Below are 19,096 nucleotides of genomic sequence, written 5' to 3'. Positions count from 1 at the left end.
CTTCCAGTTAAGCCTGTATCCCTGTCATTACTAACACCGATTCACCCACAGTGGTGATGCCTTTCCTCGTGGACTGACAGTTAGTGGTCATGCTGCTGCAGTCCTTTTTCAACTCATCAAGCTGAAAACACACAAGGCTTTTTCACTCACACAGCAATTCCTCCAATCTGGTTCCACTTAACGACGAGGGTAAAACTGCACTCCCATGATTCCACACTATACAAGTCTCCTTCTTCAAAAGGGACTGTTTTTTTTTGAAAGAGGTAGGATTAAGCCAGGCAGATCCTGCAGGTTTTCTCACAGGGCTGCAGTCTTGCAGTAGGTGATCCAGCAACACCCCTCTTCTTATCCCTCTCTCCTGTCTGCTTCAGCGTGTTCGAAGGCCAGCTCCACACAGTGCAGTGAGCCCGGCCAAGTGTCCGGCACAGGAATAGACACACACAGCCCTTCCTATCTTGGTGAAACCGCACCGGCACTAACGCCAGCTAAGCTAACAAATAAACACACCAACAGGACATCCTTCCTTAGAATCTTCCAGGCAATGGCAAAAATTTAGTCGACGAGCGTCTCGACTGTGTCACTGTCCATACAACAATGTCTATTTTTCTGCCACCCTCTCTCCCTCCTCGCGTTGTGATATTGTGACCTAGTTTCTCTCACAATATCACACACACACACACACACACACACACACACACACACACACACACACACACACACACACACACACACACACACACACACACACACACACACACACACACACACACACACACACACACACACACACACACACACACACACACACAGCCTGGCCCTTGACCGCCTTCCTGCTCCGAGCAGCACACATAGCCCACGTGACTGCGTGACAGCTTGACTGCTGCTCTCCTCTCCTCCGGTCACATTTCTATCCTAACATCCTGTAGGGACTGGGTCTGCATACGCTGCAAACAAACACACACAAGGCACACATACGACACTCACAGTACACACACACACAGTCCCTCCCACCAGAAACAGGACGTCAAATTGAAGCGGCCCTCCAAAAATCATTTTTTTCCACATCAATGCCCCGCTCTGCTTGACAGTTCATAGGCCAGTCCAGACTCGCTGCCTTCGGGCTGTGCATACGGTGCATTCGGAAAGTATTCAGACCCCATCACTTTTTCCACATTTTGTTACGATACAGCCTTATTCTAAAATTGATTAAAACTTTTTTTTCTCCCTCATCAATCTACACACAATACCCCATAATGACAAAGCAAAAATATTTGAAAATATTTGAAAATGTATTAAAAACCAAGAAATGGAATATGACATTTACATAAGTATTGGCAGCGATAACAGCCTCCAGTCTTCTCGGGTATGACACTACAAGCTTGGCACACCTGTATTTGGGGAGTTTCTCTCATTCTTCTCTACGGAATCTCTCAAGCTCTGTCAGGTTGGATGGGGAGTGTTGCTGCACAGCTATTTTCAAGTCTCTCCAGAGATGTTTGGTCGGGTTCAAGTCTGAGAGACTGGTCCCGAAGCCACTCCTGCGTTGTCTTGGCTGTGTGCTTAGGGTTGTTGTTCCGTTGGAAGGGGAACCTTTTCCCCCAGTCTAAGGTCCTGAGCGTTCTGGATCAGGTTTTCATTAAAGATCTCTCTGTCTTTCCCTCGACCCTGACTAGTCTCCCAGTCCCTGCCACTGAAAAAATCCCCACAGCATGATGCTGCCACCACCATGCTTCACCGTAGGGATGGTCCCATGTTTCCTCCAGACGTGAAGCTTGGCATTCAGGACAAACAGAACAGAGAATCTTGTTTCTCATGGTCTGAGAGTCTTTAGGTGCCCTTTGGAAAACTTCAAGCGGCTGTCATGTGCCTTTTACTGAGGAGTGGCTTCTGTCTGGCCTCTCTACCATAAAAACCTGATTGCCAGAGCGCTGCAGAGATGGTTGTCCTTCTGGAAGGTCACTTCCCTGAACAAGGCCCTTCTCCCCCGATTGATCAGTTTGTCCGGGCAGCCAGCTCTAGGAAGATCTTGGTGGTTCCAAACTTCTTCCATTTAAGAATAATAATAATAAAATAATAATAATAAGCACTCTTTGTTACGGTGTGAAATTACATTTGTATGGCCACTGTGTTCTTGGAGACCTTCAATGCTGCATAAATATTTTGGTACCCTTCCCCAGATCTGTGCCTTAACACAATCCTGCAGACAATTGCTTCGACCCCATGGCTTGGTTTTTGCTCTAACACATGCACTGTCAACTGTGGGACCATATATAGACAGGTGTGTGCCTTTTCAAATCATGTCCAATCAATTGAATTCACCACAGGTGGACTCCAATCAAGGTGTAGCAACATCTCAAGGATGATCAATGGAAACAGAATGCACCTGAGCTCAATTTCGAATTTCATAGCAAAGGGTCTGAATACTTAAGTAAATAAGATATTTCTAGTTTTTGCAACAAACTTTCACTTTGTCATGATGGGGTATTGCTGATAATTATATATCTTTTTGAATCCATTTTAGAATAAGGCTGTAACGTAACAAAATGTGGAAACAGTCGAGGGGTCTGAATACTTTCAGAATGCGCTGTAGGTTATGGGGGTGACTCAACTAGCACACCTCAGAAAAAAAACACCCACGGCAAATATCTGGAAATATCACTAAAACTCACATTTGTCTTTTCTTACCAGCACAGACTTTACTGACGGCTGTTTTATTGAGGATTTGTTTACTTACTATGACGGTGACATGTGGTTGCCTCACCTTGCTATCTGAAAGGGATACCGCGAGTCTCTGTATGCAGTACCTGTAGACATGGTATCTATAGGTTCATTTGACTCTGGGTATGTAGAATTACCTTGCAGTATCCCTTTAGGATGAATGTGGTACCTTTTGAGTTGCTCTGGAAAAGGGCATCTGCTAAATGACTAAAATGTATATGTAGAAAAGTGTCCCTTAATCAACAAAGTTATACTTTATGTAACTACAGATCAATTCTAATAGTTTCTTAAGTAAACAAAACCTGGCTACAAGTCACCACTTTTAAAGTCTACTAAAAAAGTCTTATAAGGAAAAAAAAAACACTCCATCTCTAAAATGCTACAAAATCAGCATTGATCAGCATTTGCATTCTAGCCGTACCTGAGTTTGGCAATGTTATTTTTCTGCGTCAGGAATCAATATAGCAATTTAGCATAAATAACCCTCGTTCTCACGAGAAATACTGTAGATAAAGAATGTTGCCGTAGAAAAAGGCCATACAAATGTAATTTCACACCGTAACAAAGAGTGCTTGGGGATGAAATTAGTTTTTTTTCTCTTCTAATGAGGCCCAAACCTCATTTTTTCTATTCCTCTCAATATAGCTGGGCGCAAGCACATTATGGGCCCTTATCGTTATCTGAGAGGCTTCTTCTGAGCATCAATACCATTTATTACTGGACTTATAGGTCAGGCAGGATCTCAGGTCTGCTGAATAGAGGATGCTGAATTAGGTGAGTGCTGGAGGACGAGGGACGATGGGGGGAAGAGGAGAGAATGCTACCTTCCCAAACACAAACCGCTGGCAGTGGCTGCAATGTTTGTTTGAGTCCCAAATGGCACACAATTCTCCATGGGCCCTGATCAAAAGTAGTGCACTAAATAGGGTGCCATTTGGGGCACGGGCTGGGCATGTCCTACTTTTAGGCCCTGGTCAAACAAAAGTAGTGCACTTAATATGTAATTGGGTGCCGTTTAGGATGCAGCCTGTGTGTGGACATCCTACTGTCCCCTGGCCCCTCATCCCTCTTCTCATTATGAGTGTGACACACAGGTAATTGACTCTTTTGTGGCTTGAGTATCAGCCCATGCCTGTCTCCTCTACTGTCTCAGAACCATCTTTGACAGAGGAGGGAGGAAGGGAAGGATGGAGAGACAGGCTAGCATGCAGACTGGCTGGGCTGGAGGGCTGGATGGCTGTCTGGCTTGGGCACAAAGTGTTCCCGAGTGAGATTGAGTGAGTGAGAGAGTGTGAAAGTGAGTGAGTGAGTGAGTGAGTGAGTGAGTGAGTGAGTGAGTGAGTGAGTGAGTGAGTGAGTGAGTGAGTGAGTGAGTGAGAGAGAGACAGAGACAGAGAGACAGAGAGAGACAGAGAGAGACAGAGAGAGAGAGCATCTGGGCTAGAGTGGGGATCTAACATATATAAACCATGACAGAGTCATTTTAAATTAAGGATACTGCTCTCTCCTCAACATCTGTTTCTCACTAATGCTGCCTGTCTGTCCTCACTGCTGATCAAATCTGCTTATTAATGCCTTGATACCATATTGTTTACATTTGTGTTCTCATCAGTGCACACAGAGACGACAATAGGGTTTTCCCAGAAATCCCAGTTGAAAGATTCTCGGAATTAGGAAGGAATAAACAGGAAATCCGGGAATCCTCCAACCAGGATTACTGGAAAACCTGTGAATTTTGTGAAAGTTACAGGCATTTTACAGGCCTGGTCATGTGGTTACTGTACCTGAGGGCCCCCTGTAGATGGCGCTCTGCGAGGCATGGTTGAGGTCAACGGGGCCCTGGTGGCTGGGGCTGCGGTACAGGGGCCCATGGAAGGTTCTGTCCTCGTAAATGGGCGTGATGTGTCGGTCAGGGGACATGGCTGACCTCAGGTCCTGGCCCAGCTGGCTGTGCTGACTGGCGTACGAGCTCCGCATGCCTAGAGGGATAGGGGAGGGAGGCGAGGGAGCGTAAGTCTGCATCCCAAATGACAACTTATTCCTGATATAGTGCACTAGTTTTTGGGCCTTGGTCAAAAGTAGGGCACTATAGAGGGGAGAGTGCCCAAGACAGTAGTACAGGTTCCGGGTTAGAGACTGCCACTTGTGCATCTCCCAGTGTGTCACCCCTAATCACCATTAGCATCACACAGTGACAGCACTGGAGCCACTACACAGCAGCACACACCACAGATAGGGATCAACTGCGATGATTCAGGCACTCTGGAATTGCTAGCGAGATCTCAGAGGAAAAACTCTGCGTTACCCGCGTTGGAGTTTGACATTTAAGCCACGAAAGTCTTAATTGAAATCAATTCATGGCTCATTTCCAATTCTGTGTAATGCTAAAGGCAGTAGCTTTTTCAGTTTTTCATGCCACACCGCCCCAGCTCTCATCTCCACCCTCTCTCAATGATTCAGCTTATTAGTTAACACACTCTCTTCTCTCTAGCAACTTAGCTGGGAAAATGTACTCTTAGCCATACTTCTCATAGCACCTATCTGGCCTAGGAGGGGAAAAAGAGTGAAATAGAACCCAAAGCCTCAATCACTAGTTGAAACCGCCCAGCATCATTTTTCAGTATGAGAGGCCACAAATGGGAAGAGTACCAAATGGCACCCATTTTCCTATGTAGTGCACTACTTTTGACCAGGAGCCATGAGGCTCTGGTCAAAAGTAGTGCACTACAAAGGGATTAGTGTTCCATTTAGAATGCCGCCCCGTGCCTTGACAGGATAGAAGTTGCCTTCCCCATTTTCAGGCTTTGTAGTGAGAGAGAAGATATATAGGCTAGTAGAACAAGGCTGAGCCATAAAAATGTCAGGATGTGGCCAAGCGTGTTTCTGCAAATGGAGAGGGGGGTTCTCTTCCCCATAAACTCATCTACCAGGGGGAAACCACACTGAGGTCAGTCAAATTACAAATTCACACCAGATTAATTACTATGACGATAGTATTTGGGGGAATCACAACGCAGCATGGCTGACTAGCTGACTGACACGAGGGCCGGTCGGTCCAAATGTGGAACAATTTCAGAGTCCCAAATGGCACCCTATTCTCTGCTTTTGACTGGAAATCGATAAAAGTAGTGGACTATACAGGGAATAGGGTACCATTTGGGACGCATCCCAAGCCTACAGCAATTATGAAGCATATGCTGCTCTGCATCCACACATATAAATCCGAAGCTCCAGGGCCATGATACTAACGCCACGATACTCTCCGATCCCCTCAGCTTCAGGCAAATGGATCCCAACACACATGGCTCATGTGAATGTGCGTGTGACGTAAAGTCGCACCAAGGGGTCTTAACTCCCCTCAAATCGACTCCCCCAGCCCCAGTGCGAGAGAGACCGCAGTGGCCGACTCACTGAACAGTCACTGCCCACGTCCCTCGCTTCAATAGAGCGGGCGCCGGTCCAACACTGCCCGGCGAGCTGAGGCTCCAAAGCTGCTCAACACTGACGCTGTCATGCGTTAACGAAATGAATTAGGGATTCTTATCGGAGTTCAAGACAGTGAAAAGGAATAAATAAATATGAAATATATACGTCTTTCTCCAGGAGAGTTGAAGCCCAGTGAGGCAGCTAGATATATACTCAGTAGCAGCACACTGTTCTCCTCCGCCTTAGAAACAGGACCAAATAAACATGACCTCTGGAGCATCCGCAGTGTGCCTTCAGCTGTGGAGAGAGAGGGGGGAGTATTGCAACAGCGAGACCCCTGATAACCTCCAGCTTCGCACACTAACTAATGAACAGCTAAACGACAAGCCAGTGGAGACTAAACCCTATTCAAACAGTTTACTGGGCGACACGGAAAGCATAGCTAATGCCATCCTCTAAAACGGTAAGAGGTAGTGACATCTATTGCATTGCTTCAGAGAGGACGGGAAGGGAAAGGACTCAGGCTACACAACTCCACAAACTTTCTCAAAATTCCCTGGTTTTCCCTCCTGGTTCCGGGAAACTTCTACCTGGGATTTCCCGGAAAACCTGTGAATCTGGGTGAAATTACAGGACATTTCCAGCCCAAGGTGGGACTTGTCATTGGCGAGGTTAATGTGTGCTGATGTGGCGACACGCCCAGCAGTGGCTCAGTCAATCAATCTGCAGCGCTTCGGACGATTCGGTGTTCTTTCCATCTGGAAGTAAATCGCTTCAGCTTCTCTTGTTTAAATGTTGCCAACGAGAGAGGGGGGAATATCAATGAGCCAGCGTAGGACACCACATCACAGCCTGCCACAGCCCAATAATCAGCTAAACCCATCAAACATAAGGAAGGCTTTCAGTAGAACTGTAGCTGGAGAGGAGAGAGGGAGGAGAGGAAGAAGTCTCCCAGAGACAAGAGCATCCATGCATATCCATCCCGCTCTGCTCTGCAGGCTCTCTCTCTCCCTCTCCCTCCCTACATCTCTCTCTCTCTTTCTCGCTCTCTTAACAGCACCATTATAAACCTTAGCACGCTAATCCCTGTGCCTTTATTCTGCTTCCCTGATGAAATGTAGCATTCAGGTTCGGAAGCAGCCTCAAATTGTCTCTGAAAATAATATATGACCGTCTGTGATGAACATTCATGGTGTGTTATACTTGTTTAATGCTGCCTTAAACTCCTCCTGTGGCCCTAACAGATTGCACTTGGCAGAGGCCAGACGTACTGTAGGGAGGTGGTGGTTTGGCACACCGACTCCGCAGAAACAAACATTTAAATGGATGCAGCTGACTTACATTCCTGGTCCAAAATAATTCTCAAAACCTTTTCCCAACAAGGGAGTAAGAAAAGCAAAATCCATGAAAACAATCTGTTCCGCTCCCAAGAAGAAGATTACACAAGTATGAAAAGCTGGAAGCTTTAACTCTACACCCGTGTGTCAGTAAACCAAAGTGTTTACGTTGGGCGTGGGCTGAGCACCCCACCTGCGTAGAGGCTGTTGATCGCCATTTCCCTTTGCTCTCCTCCAGTGCTCTGAAATGGACATCGGACATAATGGCCAAGAGACGATTTGTCTTTATCTTCCAATTTTCATCAGGAGAGAGGAGAAATGACTTCCTGCCAACGCTGCAGCAGGTGGGGGAAGAGGAGGGGAGACCAGGGAGGGGGCGGATCGTGGTCTGGCCAGAGACAGAGAGGGAGAGAGGGCTGCAGCCTGCAGACTTCAGGTCGGACTCAGGTTTCAACTGACCGGTGGCATTTGTCGACTGAATGCAAATGGGCGAGGGCGTGTGAACATCCACATCCCTTTCACTGCTACTGCAGACATAATCCACAGGTCACACAGGCAGTTCTGGCCCAGATGACCATAGGAGAGCAACTGTGCCATGCACATATTTAATTTTGGATTAGAGATGCTTAATGTGAGCCTGGAAGGAGAGTTACAGTCTTACCAGACACCTAGGTATTTGTAGTTGTCCACATAAGTCAGAACCGTCCAGAGTAGGGCAGGTGCGGGCAACATGCATTTAGAGCATGCATTTAGTTTTACATGCATTGTATGGCATGTATGGAGGTTTGCTAACACAGTGTCCAGAGAAGGGCCAGATGTATACAGAATGGAGTCGTTTGCATAGAGGTGGATCAGAGAGTCACCATCAGCAAGAGCGACATCATTTATATATACAGAGAAAAGTCTGGTCCGAGAATTGAACCCTGTGGCACCCCCATAGAGACTTCCAGAGGTCTGGACAACAGGCCCTCTGATTTGACACACTGAACTCTATCAGAGAAGTAGTTGGTGAACCAGGAGAGGCAGTCATTTGAGAAATCAAGGCTATTGAGTCTGCCGATAACAATGCGGTGATTGACAGAGTCGAAAGCCTTGGCCAGGTCGATGAAGACGGCTGCACAGTACTGTCTTTTATCAATGGTGGTTATGATATCGTTTAGGACCTTGAGCGTGGCTGAGGTGCACCCATGACCAGCTCATAAACCAGATTTCATAGTGGAGAAGGTACGTGGGATTCGAAGTGGTCTGTGATCTGTTTGTTAACTTGGCTTTCGAAGATTTTAGAAAGGCAAGGCAGGATGGATATAGGTTTATAACAGTTTGGGTCTAGAATGTCTCCCCCTTTGAAGAGGGGGATGACCGCGGCAGCTTTCCAATCTTTGGGGATCTCAGACGATAACAAAGAGAGGTTGAACAAGCTAGTAATAAGGTTTGCAACAATTTTGGCGGATAATTTTTGATAGAGAGAGTCCAGATTGTCTAGCCCACCTGATTTGTAGTGATCCAGATTTTGCAGCTCTTTCAGAACATCAGCTATCTGGATTTGGGTGAAGGAGAAGCGGTTGGGGTTTGGGCCAGTTGCTGCGGGGGGTGCAGAGCTGATGGCCGGGGTACGGGTAGCAAGGTGGAAAGCATGGCCAGCTGTAGAAAAATGCTTATTGAAATTTTTCGATAATCGGATATCGGTGATGACAGTGTTTCCTAGCCTCACTGCAGTGGGCAGCTGGGAGGAGGTGCTCTTATTCTCCATGGACTTTACAGTGTCCCAAAACGTTTTGGAATTAGTGCTACAGGATGCAAATTTCTGTTTGAACAAGCTAGCCTTAGCTTTCCTAACTGACTGTGTATATTGGTTCCTGACTTCCATGAAAAGTTGCATATCGCTGGGGCTATTTGATGCTAATGCAGTACACCACAGGATGTTTTTGTACTGGTCAAGGGCAGTCAAGTCTGGGGTGAACCAAGGGCTATATCTGTTCCTAGTTCTACATTTTTTGAAAGGGGCATGCTTATTTAAGATGGTGAGGAAATTACTTTTAAAGAGCAACCAGGCATCCTCTATTGATGAGATGAGGTCAATATCCTTCCAGGATACCCGGGCCAGGTCGATTAGAAAGGCCTGCTTGCTGAAGCGTTTTAGGGAGCGTTTGACAGTGATGAGGGATGGCCGTTTGACCGCGGACCCTTTACGGATGCAGGCAATGAGGCAGTGATCGCTGAGATCCTGGTGAAAGACAGCAGAGGTGTATTTAGAGGGAAAGTTGGTCAGGATGATATCTATGAGGGTGCTCATGATTACAGATTTAGGGTTGAACCTGGTAGGTTCCTTGATAATTTGTGTGAGATTGAGGGCATCTAGCTTAGATTGTAGGACGGCCGGGGTGTTAAGCATATCCCAGTTTAGGTCACCTAACAGTACGAACTCTGAAGATAGATGGGGGGCAATTCATTCACACATGGTGTCCAGGGCACAGCTGGGGGCTGGGGGGGGTCTAAAACAAGCGGCAACGGTGAGAGACTTGTTTCTGGAAAGGTGGATTTTTAAAAGCAGAAGCTATTGGGCTTGACTGGCCAAAGAGACCAATCTGTTTGCAGACTTTGCACCTTGGAGAAAGAGGTTTAAAAAGCCATTTGTCTCTGGCCATCAGCACGAGTGAGAGAGAGTGAGAGAGAGAGAGAGAGAGAGAGAGAGAGAGAGAGAGAGAGAGAGAGAGAGAGAGAGAGAGAGAGAGAGAGAGAGACAGAGAGAGAGAGAGAGAGAGAGAGAGAGAGACAGACAGACAGAGAGAGAGAGACAGAGAGAGAGAGAGAGAGAGAGACAGAGAGAGAGAGAGAGAGAGAGAGAGAGAGAGAGAGAGAGAGAGAGAGAGTCCCCTAAGCAAACTGGTCCTGGGGCTCTGTTCACAAACACAAACACACCCTACAGAGCCCCAGGACAACAGCACAATTAGACCCAACCAAATCATGAGAAAACAAAAAGATAATTACTTAACACATTGGAAAGAATTAACAAAAACAGAGCAAACTAGAATGCTATTTGGCCCTACACAGAGAGTACACAGCGGCAGAATACCTGACCACTGTGACTGACCCAAAATTAAGGAAAGCTTTGACTATGTACAGACTCAGTGAGCATAGCCTTGCTATTGAGAAAGGCCGCCGTAGGCAGACATGGCTCTCAAGAGAAGACAGGCTATGTGCTCACTGCCCACAAAATGAGGTGGAAACTGAGCTGCACTTCCTAACCTCCTGCCCAATGTATGACCATATTAGAGAGACATATTTCCCCAGATCACACAGATCCACAAAGAATTCGAAAACATATCCAATTTTGAAAAACTCCCATACCTACTGGGTGAAATTCCACAGTGTGCCATCACAGCAGCAAGATTTGTGACCTGTTGCCACGAGAAAAGGGCAACCAGTGAAGAACAAACACCATTGTAAATACAACCCATATTTATGCTTATTTATTTTATCTTGTGTCCTTTAATTGTTTGTACATTGTGTATATATATATATATATATATATATATATATATATATATATATATATATAATATGACATTTGTAATGTCTTTACTGTTTTGAAACTGTTGTATGTGTAATGTTTACTGTTAATTTTTGTTGTTTTTCACTTTATATATTCACTTTGTATGTTGTCTACCTCACTTGCTTTGGCAATGTTAACACATGTTTCCCATGCCAATAAAGCCCTTGAATTGAATTGAATTGAGAGAGAGAGAGAGAGAGAGAGAGAGAGACACACACACACACACACACACACACACACACACACACACACACTGGGCAATACAGTGATATAATGGCCTCGTGGAGATTATTATTCTTGGGCCCTGATTTACAAAAGTTCAAGAAAGTAATGGGAAAGTAATAGGAAAGTAATGGGAAATAAATGGGAAAGTAATAGGAAAGTAATGGGAAAGTAATGGGAAAAGCACAGACTTACTTGGTCCGGGAAAAGATAACTCTACATTTGAAGGAATTTCTCCACTGCCCTATGTGAATGGGGGTTTTAATGCTTGTAAAAGGAAATAGATTGAAAATGTCGATCATGCTACGAACAGAAAGGTGACACGCGTCGTCCCCACAGAAAAAAAACATACATGCCATGCTCAGACACTAATCTAGGGAGAAGTTGCCCCTAGACGCTGATCTTGGGTTAGTTGAGTCATTTTTCCCACTAATGGTTAAGGTCATGACAGGAAGCTGGTTCCTAGATCTGTACCGAGGGGAAACTTCAACCCGGACCCAAGCACATTATGAGGGGAGGGCAACATGATGAAGTTAGAATTCACCTTGAAGGTCATCATCGACCAGGAGGTCTGTCGATATCCAATGGCGGGCAGGAAAAGTTGGTAAAAAAAAAAACACAGACATCGCAACCTTTTCATGATAAAAACATGGAGAAATATTACTGCAATCTGTGACTAAAGGCTATGCATTGTCAGGGACCTCACGAGATGTATTGCGATTCTCACAATTCTATATGTTTTGCAGTTGGATGCAAGAGGGACGAGAGCAGGAGATGAACAAGCTATAGGATGAAAAATACTAGAGCATTGGAACAGGTACTGAAAAAAAAACACGTTTCAAGTGTCAAGTATAAATGTCCAAATATATACTGTATATCGTCCAAAATATATAGATTTTTTAAATTGGGATATGTAACTGTTTAGATTTTTTTTTCACTAGTGGGACAGGTGAAATAAGACAAAGTAACACAAAGTCATATGAATATTCGTTTAAAGACGGGCACCATAGACCGTATATAAATGACGGCAGGCACTCAGTAAAATGAGATAGGCCTTGTACCAGAAATTGGCTGCATGCATTCTATATTCATCTGCAAAGCCGTCCATTATGAAAACAGGAATCATTTGTAACCCCTTCTTTTATAATCCCTGTGCCATTTTCATAATCTACCTACATGCTTATCTCCAGTAGATACCTAAAGCAGCAAAACGAGGAGTACTCAGGCTAAAAGGAAGAGGACAAACGAAGAGGACAAACTCGTACTGTAGTGATAAACGGCCCACAATAGCAGAGAATCCGGTTCCACTCTCTTCCAACAGCCCAGAGCACGAATGCATGCTTGGTTTCTAGCTTTGAGTGGAACACTCTAATCCAGGAGTGTCCAACCCTGTTCCTGGGGCGCTGTCCTCCTGTAGGTTTTCGCTCCAACCCAGTTGTAACTAACCTGGTTCAGTTCATGTGCTAGATTAGGGTTGAAGTAAAAATGTACAGAATGGTATTTTTCTAGACACAGGCTTGGAGAACCCTGCGTTAAACAACTATGTTTCATACAAGAACGCCTCAAAATATCAGAAATGATTCTGGAGTGGAAAACATGGTTGCATCCTTAATGGCACCCTATTCCCTACATAGTGCACTACTTTCAATCAGGGCCCATAGGGCTCTGGTCAGAAGTAATGGACTATGTAGGGAATAGGGTGCCATTTGGGCTGTATCCCGCCTCTTATTACACTTTCTGAAGTTGCTGAGCCTGGTTTCCCATACTGCTTTGTACCAGGAAGAGAATCCCCTAGTGTGAGAAAATTATAGAACATAATTTCATTTAAACTGTTTTGCACCACAGGGATCATTTCTTCCAAAGAGGAACAAAAACTCGAAAGAAAATGTCTGATAACATGCACTACACAACCCTCGCGTCTCCAGCTCATTTCTGATGCAGTGGAAGAAGTAAAGCCTCGGCAGCAACAGAGGACAATTATTCTAGAATTCTTCTAGCATTCTTTCTACAGACTCCCTGTCAAGCAGCTAGTATTTACGGGGGTTTGAAATGTCAAGTCACACTCCTATGGCTGACAACCGCAAAGAGAAATTACAACAGATCTATCAATCAACACACAACATATGAATTACTTAGTGGAGCTGTCAACCAGAACACACTGATTCATCTCAGGGGGAGGGTATGCTGGCACCCTTCTTCATTTTAAATGAACCTGACAGGAGAAACTAAATCTAACTTGACTTGAACGCACGTATCGTATTTATGCAATTGGGATCAAATCGGATAACGTACACAAAACAACAAAGCCGAAACAGCAGCTTTGTCTTTGGTATGTCAAGACGTTATTCCTAGAAACGCCAGTCTATTTTCTAGTACCTCTAGCTCTAGGAGTTTTTCCGCAATGGGTGGAAGACTATTTGCATTCCTTCTAGTGCAATGGCAGTATATCTAACTGTGCCAAACCCTCTGGCGTTCCCCTTCAAACAGTGGCCTGTAGTTTATGACGCGAGTCTACATGAGAGAGAAAGGGGCCTTGGCCCATGCCACAGACTGACATGGCCCGCGTCCCGAATGGTATATAGTGCGCCACTTTGGACCAGAGATTGACCAGGGTCCATAGTGATCTGGTCAAAAGTAGTGCACTATGTAAGGAATAGGGTGCTATTTGGGATGGAGACAATGGCTCTCTGGGCTGTGTGCAGTGTCTCACTGTGTGTTGCAGCATGCCAATGGAAAAGCATTGACAGTAGCGCCACAGACTGGAGTGGAGAGGACGTTAAACGTACGTATCGTCAGAACAGCCTTGGAATGGCATCAAACACATGGAAACCATGTGTTTGATGTTGTTGATAACATTCTACCCATTCTGCTCCAGCCATTACCACGAGACCCGTCCTCCCCAATTCAGGTGCCACCAACCTCCTGTGCTTGATACACACGAAAAGCTGTTGAGTGTGAAAAACCCAGCAGCGTTGCAGATCTTGACACAAACTGGTGTGCCTGACACCTGCTACCATACCCCGTTCAAAGGCACTTAAATATTTTGTCTGGCCCATTCACACTCAGAATGGCACACATACACCATCCATGTCTCAGTTGTCTCAAGGTGTAAAAATCCTTCTTTATCCTCTCTCCTCCCCTGCATCTACACTGATTGAAGTGGATTTAACAAGTGACATCGCTAAGGCATCATAGCTTTCACCTGGATTCACCTCGTCAGTCTATGTCATGGAAAGAGCAGGTATTCCTAATGTTTTGTTCACTCAGTGCATATAGTGCACTACTTTTGACCAGCGCCCTGTTTCAAAAGTAGTGCACTATAGAGGCAATAGGGTACAATTTGGGACGCATCCATTATCTCCTGCTCTGTGGAGGCATGCATGTATTATCTGTAGGGAGAGTAGACACTTCGAGAGAGTGAGCACACCCAAGAGTGAGCACACCCAATCTTATCAGCAAAATGGATGCATTTTATCACAGTGCCATCCGTTTTGTTACTAAAGCACCTTATACCACCCACCACTGCGACTTGTACGCTCTAGTCGGCTGGCCCTCGCTACATATTCGTCGCCAGACCCACTGGCTCCAGGTCATCTACAAGTCCATGCTAGGTAAAGCTCCGCCTTATCTCAGTTCACTGGTCACGATGGCAACACCCACCCGTAGCACGCGCTCCAGCAGGTGTATCTCACTGATCATCCCTAAAGCCAACACCTCATTTGGCCGCCTTTCGTTCCAGTTCTCTGCTGCCTGTGACTGGAACAAATTGCAAAAATCGCTGAAGTTGGAGACTTTTATCTCCCTCACCAACTTCAAACATCTGCTATCTGAGCAGCTAACCGATCGCTGCAGCTGTACATAGTCTATTGGTAAATAGCCCATCCAATTTACCTACCTCATCCCCATACTGTTTATATTTATTTACTTTTCTGCTCTTTTGCACACCAGTATCTTTACCTGTACATGACCATCTGATCATTTATCACTCCAGTGTTAATCTGCAAAATTGTAATTATTCGCCTACCTCCTCATGCCTTTTGCACACAATGTATATAGACTCTCTTTTTTAATTTTTTTTCGACTGTGTTATTGACTTGTTAATTTTTTACTCCATGTGTAACTCTGTGTTGTCTGTTCACACTGCTATGCTTTATCTTGGCCAGATCGCAGTTGTAAATGAGAACTTGTTCTCAACTAGCCTACCTGGTTAAATAAAGGTGAAATAAATAAAATAAAATCTATATGGCCTTCTGGGTATTTGTGTACAAAGGGGAAGGCATAAGAACGGACCTGTGAGGTTGTCAGGCCGTGGGATCATCCTCTCGTAGACGTCATAGCTCTGGGCTCCGTAGGGGTCTGCGTCGTGGTGGATCAACGAGCGAGGCAAGGTGGAGCCATAGTGCTGGGGCTGGGCCGTCATGCTGGAGCGCACCGGAGACGCCGACGACCCCACCGGCTGCTGGGTGAGGGGGCCGTCCACCATCGTTAAGGGAGACCCCATGCGCCCCGATGCCGACCCCAGGTAGGGCGAGGTGGCGCGGCTGGCGCTGCCCGAGCGGGAGTTGGCGCTGCCCATGCGGCGCAGGGCTGCAGGGGAGCTCTTCTGGGTGTTGAAAGGGGAGCCGGCGCGCTGCGCCGACGGCAGGGTGGTGGAGAAGATACTGGACAGGGGCTTGGGCTCCGTCATGATGGGAGAACCGTAGTTGCTACCCATGGTGGCCCTCAGGGAGCCGCGAGAAGGGGACACACTGCTGCCGTAGGCCGGGGACTGGGTCCTGGAGGGCACCGAGCTCACCCTCCTCATGGCTCGACCCGGCGCTGTGGCGGTTAACAACGGAGCCTGCCAGAACGGACAGGGAGAAACTACTGAGGAACCCCCACACGTTTTAACACCACATTTAATAGAGCCCTAACATCTATTTACGGTGATCTCCATTAGACATTCAACAAATATCTATGTCTATATATACACATCTATATCTATGTCTTTTGGGAGTATACTAGGTTCTATTCATCTCTCTTTTCTCTAACTTCCCCACCATCTCCCTGTGACTTGTGTGTAGCCGGCAGTAGCATCTGTGTGCTCAACACCAGTCAGTGTCTGAGTCACGACCATAGAGATGTACTAGAGAGCTCATCGCCTATCTTCGCCATTTCCGCTTCTGTGATAGCATGCGGCCCTCTATCCAACTCTATGGCCGGGACTGCCACAGACGGTGTGCCCTCTAAACAACTCCATGGTCGTGGCTGCCGCAGACGGTGTGCTCTCTGCTCCGTGTCCGTACCTGGACCTGAGCTTGGCCCTCAGCCCTGGCAGTCCTCAGGAGGGTGGAGGTGCCGCCTGTGCCTGGGTACGAGTGCTGCATTCTCAGCTCAGCCTTGGCCAGATTATTCTGGTTCTGGCTGCTGTAGTAACTGCTGGCATCCTGGTAGCCACTGTCTGAGTACGAGTTCATCTGGGTGGAGCTGCGGGAGTTCCCTGTAGACCCTGAGAGAGAGAAGGAGAGAGGAAAGGAGGGCGAGAGGGACAGAAGGAGAGAGAGAGAAACATAGTGAGGGAGGGGAGAGAGAGGGAGAGTGGAGAGAGTGTGAGTGTCCTCAAAGCACTACATGACCTTTAGCTAGTCCACACAGTGCTAATGACCTCACACAGTGACTGTTTTCACCTGCCTACCCTTCCACACTGTAGCATCCACTGACTCATTCAATCTATAGAGAGAGGGAAGGAGGGAGACAGAACGAGAGAGAGAAAAAGAGACAAGAAAAGAAAAATGAGAGGAGGGGAAGGGAAGGGAAAAAGTGCAAGAAAAGAGAGAGAGAGAGAGAGAGAGAGAGAGAGAGAGAGAGAGAGAGAGAGAGAGAGAGAGAGAGAGCAGCACCACAGTGGAACCCGAGGCTGCATTAGTAATTAGCTGCATTAGATCCTCACTTTCATGGAGCGAGTTCTGCTCTGGGGAGTAGAGGACCACCTGCTCCTGCTCTGTTCTGAGGCGGTAGGTGGGCGACTGAGAGCTGTCTGTCACCCGAGACTTGGACTCCCCCGAGGTCGAGGCATCTGGGAAAGGGAGAACGAAGTCAGTGCTGCCTGTGTGGTCCAGCAGGCAGAGCACGGCAACGTAAGAATTGTGGCTTCAATTCCCGCTGGGGGCCACCCATAGGTATATGTACCAATAGGAAAATGTAGTGTACACACTATGTTAAGTCACTTTGGATTTTTTTTTAAAGTCTGCTAAATGGCGGTATACATATGGAGGAGCAAAAGGCAGTCCAATTGCAAGAGACGGTAAATAGAAGTTAAAAGATTTCACATCCGGGCAATAACATCAATTCCACCACATTCCTTTCACACTCGTGTAAATTCCAAAATTGTTCCTATTTGTTATCATTCTAAGACATTTCTTGTGCTCCTATTTTGCGGTGCCAGGACACTGATGAAAATCCTCCCTCGAAAACGGTTTCCAAACTATAAAGTTTCCCCGGGTTCCGTCCCAAATGGCACCCTATTCCCTATGCAGTGCAGTACTTTTCACCAGGGCCCCCATAGGGAGATATAGGGAATGGGGTGCGATTTGGTACACACGCCATGAGAGCAGCCAGTGAGGCGACGAGGAGGAACAATTACACTGGTAATCTCATAGGCTGCTGCCCAATGTTGCTCCGCAATCAACATCGAGTTAAGCGCGACAGGTGTGAATGAGCTCCGCTCCAACAGCTGGGACATTGGGACGCACGCGTTGGCATTGATCTGGAGGGAGGGGCCTTGTTGGCTGGCATACATGTATGGATGAGGAGGGAGGCTGGATTTCACGGAGAACGAGACCTCTGTTGTGGCTGTTTGCACAGACCTGTTAACACCGACGCCTCGCTGGTTTGACGGCCTGGCGGCTTGTGCTCCCACTTGTGTCTCAGCCACCCGTTTCTTTGCCAGGGGTCCACCGTCTCTGTTCGACGCCGCCGCCGCCTCTAGGGGTACGGATTGGCTGCAACTACGGTACCTCAGTCAATTCTGCTGCTGCCATTATTATGGCGGATGTGAAATTACCGCTATTTCACTGTGCGCTGCGAGGCGGACACTTACATTTTTCAAAAGGCCACGCTCGCCACGTGACTGAATTCCATGGCGGAAAACGTCGTAAAAGAGGAGGATAAAAAGGAAATGGCTAAAAGCAGAATTCACAGAACAACAACGGGAAATGATCTGATAGGGGTGTCGCTTCTGCCCATAACGGCAGCTGTATTCCCCACAAAAACAGCCCAGCGGGCCAAGGTCTATTCCACGTTGGGTCCAACGTGGGTTAAAACGCCGTGGAAACAGCGTTAATTCAACCGGTCTGTGTCCTGTGCGACGCTTCACCCCCCTTCCCACTCCACTCAGCATATTAGGAGGAACCTTTCAGACAGTGAACCTTTCTGACACTTTATTTGTCATTTCTGCCCTCAGGGCATCTTTACTGAACCTGTTTGAGAAATGATACTGTACGCAATGAAAGAGTGTTACATCCCTCCGACCCCTCCCCCTGAATCATGGGATTAAAGTGTGCATCCGTCACAAAGGGCTCAAGGATAAAAGTAGTACAGGTTATTAGGGAAGTAGGGTGACATTCGGGACACAACCTGTGACTGTGCCGCCCCAGTGTTCGAGGTGAACGAAAGCCTATCTCCACAGTAACACTTCCTACTTTAATTGACAGCCTGGCGACTGGCGAATGGGACATGAGCCCGGGAGGGTAATAAGCAGCCCAGCCAGACATAGTCATTATCCTCTACAGCAGCACACTGCAGCTCATTCCACTGCAATCACACTCTCTCACCCATAACACTTTGCGTCTGCGTCCCAAAT

The 19,096-nt window shown here is 46.8% G+C and overlaps 1 protein-coding gene across 7 annotated transcripts in view; it reads right to left on the bottom strand.

Annotated features, from left to right (window-relative positions):
• LOC118385797 (plakophilin-4-like) overlaps positions 1-19,096 on the bottom strand; it is a 121,747-nt gene that overhangs the window by 44,554 nt on the left and 58,097 nt on the right. For all 7 annotated transcript variants that reach the window (XM_052521968.1, XM_052521969.1, XM_052521972.1 and 4 more), the window contains 4 exons: positions 17,186-17,311; positions 16,542-16,744; positions 15,547-16,096; positions 4,503-4,697 (listed from right to left, as the gene is read on the bottom strand). In XM_052521968.1, coding sequence (XP_052377928.1) covers positions 4,503-4,697; positions 15,547-16,096; positions 16,542-16,744; positions 17,186-17,311 — 1,074 coding nt within the window. The remainder of the gene's footprint in view (positions 1-4,502; positions 4,698-15,546; positions 16,097-16,541; positions 16,745-17,185; positions 17,312-19,096) is intronic.

The sequence above is a fragment of the Oncorhynchus keta genome, chromosome 7 (genome assembly GCF_023373465.1).
Source record: "Oncorhynchus keta strain PuntledgeMale-10-30-2019 chromosome 7, Oket_V2, whole genome shotgun sequence".
Classification (NCBI taxonomy): domain Eukaryota; kingdom Metazoa; phylum Chordata; class Actinopteri; order Salmoniformes; family Salmonidae; genus Oncorhynchus; species Oncorhynchus keta.
This window is presented reverse-complemented; position numbering and strand designations above follow the sequence as displayed.